The 5,146-nt window shown below is 52.8% G+C and overlaps 1 protein-coding gene across 1 annotated transcript; it reads left to right on the top strand.

Moving 5' to 3' along the window:
• Nucleotides 1–1,962: 1,962 nt before the first annotated feature.
• Nucleotides 1,963–4,559, top strand: Adrb3 (adrenoceptor beta 3). Its single transcript, XM_031342761.1, has 3 exons — nt 1,963–3,335; nt 3,745–3,812; nt 3,970–4,559. Exons 1-2 carry the CDS (start codon nt 2,173–2,175, stop codon nt 3,782–3,784), a joined length of 1,203 nt encoding a protein of 400 aa, XP_031198621.1. The 5' UTR covers nt 1,963–2,172; the 3' UTR covers nt 3,785–3,812; nt 3,970–4,559.
• Nucleotides 4,560–5,146: the final 587 nt, after the last annotated feature.

Raw genomic sequence — 5,146 nt, 5'->3', positions numbered from 1 at the left:
AACTGAGTTCAAATCCCCAGCACCCAAGTGAAGAGTTGGGTGTGGCCACACGTGCCCATGATGCCAGCCCAGGACCTGCCATCCTAACCAAAGCAAAAGTTCTCTGGCCCTGTGAGAGGCCCCGTCTCAAGGTAATAAACTGGAAAATTAATAGAAGGAGACACCTGGTACACCCACACATTCACACACACACACACACACACACACACACACACACACACACACACGAATCCATTGACTCTAGTTTCTTTCTATTTATTTATTTATTTATTTATTTATTTATTTATTTATTTAGGTTTTTCGAGACAGGGTTTCTCTGTATAGCCCTGGCTGTCCTGGAACTCACTCTGTAGACCAGGCTGGCCTCGAACTCAGAAATCTGCCTGCCTCTGCCTCCCAAGTGCTGGGATTAAAGGCGTGCACCACTACTGCCCGGCTTGACTCTAGTTTCTTATGAACAAATCTCCAACAAGTGGATGAGAACTCTTTACCGTGGGGAAGGTGACAAATATTACCTTTGGAGAACTGACGGTGGCAAGAGATCTGTGGTCCTCAACCTTCCTAATGCTGGGACCCTTTAATACAGCTCCTCGTGTTGTGGTGACCCCAATCATAACATTATTTTAGTTGCTACTCCATAATTGTAATTTTGCTATTGTTCTCAATCGTGATGTAAATATCTGATATGCAGGATATCTGTTATTGCCACGGTGGAGATTGCAAGCCACAGGTTGAGAACCACTCTGTTAGACATTCTCAAATCCATCTTTCCTTCCTCCCTTCCTTCCTTTTTTTTTTTTTTAGATTTATGTGTTGTTATATGTAAATACACTGTAGCTGTCTTCAAACACATCAGAAGAGGGCATCGGATTCCATTATGGATGGCTGTGAGCCACCATATGGTTGCTGGGATTTGAACTCAGGACCTCTGGAAGGGCAATCAGTGCTCTTAACCACTGAGCCATCTCTCCAGTCCCCTTCCTTTCCTTCTCTCTCCCTTTCTTTCATTCTTCCTCTCTCTCTTTCTCTTTTTCTCTCTTCCTTCCTTTCTCTCTCTCTTCCTTTCTTTCCCCCTTTCTTTCTTTCTTCCTTTCTTTCTTTCTTCCTTTCAGTGCTGGACCTCAGACATGCTAAGTATGCACTCTACCACCGAGATACACACCTACCCCCAGACTCCATTCTCACATTTTAAGGTGTCTTTATCACTTCAGAATTTGAAGGGACTTTTCTAGAAATTTTCTAGGAGAAATGTGTATGGACGGAGCAGTGCAGGAGGAAGATGGGATGGTAGTGCTGGAGGGAGATGGGGGCAGTGCTGGAGGGAGATGGGGGGGCAGTGCTGGAGGGAGATGGGGGGCAGTGCAGGAGGAAGGATGAAAACCAGAAGCCCTTAGCATCCCGAGGTACATGATGCCATGTCAAACTAGAACTCCTGGAACAAGCGGGTGTCTCCAGTAACTGAAACCAAGAACTAACAGCCAGGAACAGAGGATGAGCAAGAAACTGGAAAGAGAAGGGGAAGGGTCTCATCAGCTGGGGGAGGAAAGGACGCCAGCCACCTGAGATGGCTTCACTTAAAGGGCCTTAGAGTTGGGAGTGGTGGCGCATGATCTGTAATCCCAGCGCTGGGGAGGCTGAAGCAGAAGGATCTGGAGGTCCAGACCGTTCTGGGCATCATATAGAAAGACCGTCTCAAACAATAAGATACTTTAGGGAGAACATCCAAGCAGAAGAGGGGCTATCTTGGATGGTTTGGGTTGGTTGTTTTTGTTTTTGTTTGTTTCGGGAGGGTAGTCTGCTGGGTAAAGGGTAGGGTGAAAGGTTTTCTCTTCTTTGCGGGGTTGCCTCAGGTTCTGCCTGGAAGGAGCTGCTGAGCTCCAGGAAGCCGGTGCTAAGGGAGTATCAAGGCAGGACGTCCCTCTCCACCTTCCAATTCCCACCAGAGGCCTCTCTGGTGACTATTGGACGCTGCTCCTTTAAAAGCAGCCACTCCTCCCCGGCGTCTAGGGTGTGCATGGGGAGGGTGAGATGGAGGGAAGCTGACAGACTTACACCAACAATCAGGGAAGATGGCCCAGGCTGGGAGAGTCGCTTCCAAGCCCTACTGTCCCCTTCCCTAAGCCAGCGGGTCTAGGGGTGGGGGAAACCTTCCAACCCCAGGCGTGACACGCGATGGCTCCATGGCCTCACAAAAACGGCTCTCTGGCTTTGTGGTCGGACGCTCCCACCTTGGACCCCAGCGCAGCCAACACCAGTGGGTTGCCAGGGGTACCATGGGCAGCGGCACTGGCTGGGGCATTGCTGGCGCTGGCCACGGTGGGAGGCAACCTGCTGGTAATCATAGCCATCGCCCGCACGCCGAGACTACAGATCATAACCAACGTGTTCGTGACTTCGCTGGCCACGGCTGACTTGGTAGTGGGACTCCTCGTAATGCCACCAGGGGCCACATTGACGCTGACTGGCCACTGGCCCTTGGGCGCAACTGGTTGCGAGCTGTGGACGTCCGTGGACGTGCTCTGTGTAACTGCCAGCATCGAGACCCTGTGCGCCCTGGCTGTGGACCGCTACCTAGCTGTCACCAACCCTCTGCGTTACTGCACGCTGGTTACCAAGCGCCGCGCCCGGGCGGCAGTTGTCCTGGTGTGGATCGTGTCCGCCGCCGTGTCCTTCGCGCCCATCATGAGCCAGTGGTGGCGTGTAGGGGCGGACGCCGAGGCTCAGGAGTGCCACTCCAATCCGCGCTGCTGTTCCTTTGCCTCCAATATGCCCTACGCGCTGCTCTCCTCCTCCGTCTCCTTCTACCTTCCCCTCCTCGTGATGCTCTTCGTCTACGCTCGAGTGTTCGTCGTGGCTAAGCGCCAACGGCGTTTGCTGCTCCGGGAGCTGGGCCGCTTCCCGCCGGAGGAGTCTCCGCCGCCTCCGTCGCGCTCTCCGTCCCCTGACACAGGCGGGACACCCGCGGCATCCGACGGAGTGCCCTCTTGCAACCGGCGGCCTGCGCGCCTCCTGCCGCTCGGGGAACACCGCGCTCTGCGCACCTTGGGTCTCATTATGGGCATCTTCACTCTGTGCTGGCTGCCCTTCTTCCTGGCCAACGTGCTGCGCGCACTCGCGGGGCCCTCTCTAGTTCCCAGCGGAGTTTTCATCGCCCTGAACTGGCTGGGCTATGCCAACTCCGCCTTCAACCCGCTCATTTACTGCCGCAGCCCGGACTTTCGCGACGCTTTCCGGCGTCTTCTGTGCAGCTACTGTGGCCGTGGACCAGAGGAGCTACGCGCAGTCACCTTCCCAGCCAGCCCTGTTGAGTCCAGGCAGAGCCCACCGCTCAACAGGTAGGGGGCACAGGCAGGGGACTGGAGTCTCTGGGTGGGGACGCCTCTGTCTCTATTTTTGAGTTTGGAGGTTGGGGGAGGGGAAGTTGTAGACGGAGTCTTTGTCTTGAGAGGACAGAAAAGGAGTAGGAACTAAAACGGGATCTAGTGCCCTTCCTTTTCTTGGATCCAATCCCTGGGTAGGAGGCAAAAGGGAGGAAGAGGCTAATTGCTCCCCTTAGGACCAGGTGAAGCCCCACAAGTAATTGCTGCTCTCTCAGCGGGTTTCTGACCTCCCTGGTCGCCTCTAGTTTGGGTTTTTCTAATTCCATTCTTCGGGCGCCCAGACATCTCTACACTTGTCTGGTATAGCCATAGACGTCAATGTACTTCCCAAGTCCTCTGCCTCAGTCCCACTTCCCTCTCAAAGGTTTGATGGCTATGAAGGTGAGCGGCCATTTCCCACGTGAAGGACCATGGAGATCCAGCAAGGAGCCTGTGAGTTGACTTGGAGCTGCTTTCCTCCCTCGGGGACTGGATTAGAGCTGTAGGGTGGGATTGGGGGGCGCGGGGTGGGGGATGCGGGAAGGTCCCTATGTCTTTGAAAAGTGAATATGCTTTTCAGGCTCCTGAGTCACTTCTCTCTTCCTTCCAGCGCTTGATCCCCACCTCCTTGACTGGTTACCCCAAGAAATATTGTTTCCGTTTTGTAGGACTTCTGGGGATTTTTTTTTTTTTTTTTTTTTTTTTTGGCCAGAAAGACAAGCAACGCCCACGGATGCACATTTTTATAAAGCCCTTGATTTCTGCTCAGAGTGAGTCCCCTGTAACCTCATCCCCAGAATCTGATGACTAGACCACGAAATGTAAAGGAGAAATCTTACCAAATGGGTTTCTGCCATCCTCTCTCTCTCTTTCTGAGAGAAGTCGTGTACCTTGAACTTCACCACTACCTCAGCAGCTGGGATGCCAGGCCACCTGTGCTTGACTGCCCCAGGAGGAGCCCTGTGGCCTGGGATGTCAGGCCAGCTGTGCTTGACTGCCCCAGGAGGAGCCCTGTGGCCTGGGAGGCCTGCCCATCATCCTGCCTATGTTTGTGCTGGATGCTTAGGGTAAAGAGAGCACCCCTCCCTTCCTTCCTCCTTTCCTACTGCTTTCCTAACCCTGATGATCGGCGTGTTCCTCCACAAATTGCTCTGTCTCCAGGCTCTGTGTCTCTGGTTAGTTTGAGAGCAGGACGCCAGGGAAAGAAGGAGAAGGAGAAGGAGAAGAAGGAGGAGGAGGAGGAGGAGGAGGAGGAGGAGGAGGAGGAGGAGGAGAAGAAGAAGAAGAAGTTGTTTGAGGTTTTGTCCCTGGCTCCTCACTATGGCTCTCTCAGCGCCATCTTGGACCATCTCTCACAAAACAGCTCAAATCTACCTCACGGTTAGGACTTCAAGGTTTGGGGGAAATTCTAGGGTTCATACGAAGAAGTCAAACCATTGGAATGGGTCCCTTTTCCATTTAAAATCAAATTAATAAATATTATTGAATGTCTTTTGTCCCCTGCTCTCTTTTCTCTGGGTTTGTTTTCATGATCCATTTGCTGGCTTCCTTGCTCGGAGCTGCGTTTTGACAGGGGCAGTAAATTAGGAGTAATCCTTGCCTCTTTCTTCTTAATCCTCATCAGGCAAAAGCAAAAAGTCTGTCTGTGCAAACGAGACAGTCAAGTCTTTGCTTCTCCTTCCTCCCTGCCCTTTCTGAAAGTTCTGGGATCTAGCTGCAGGAAGGAGCATAGTCCTGCATTACGTGTCTGTCTCACTGGAGGATGGGGCTTGCTGTGTCCAGGATCA

The sequence above is a fragment of the Mastomys coucha genome, unplaced genomic scaffold, assembly GCF_008632895.1.
Source record: "Mastomys coucha isolate ucsf_1 unplaced genomic scaffold, UCSF_Mcou_1 pScaffold22, whole genome shotgun sequence".
Lineage (NCBI taxonomy): Eukaryota > Metazoa > Chordata > Mammalia > Rodentia > Muridae > Mastomys > Mastomys coucha.
Note: the sequence above shows the minus strand (reverse complement) of the source record. Positions and strands in the feature narration are given on the sequence as shown.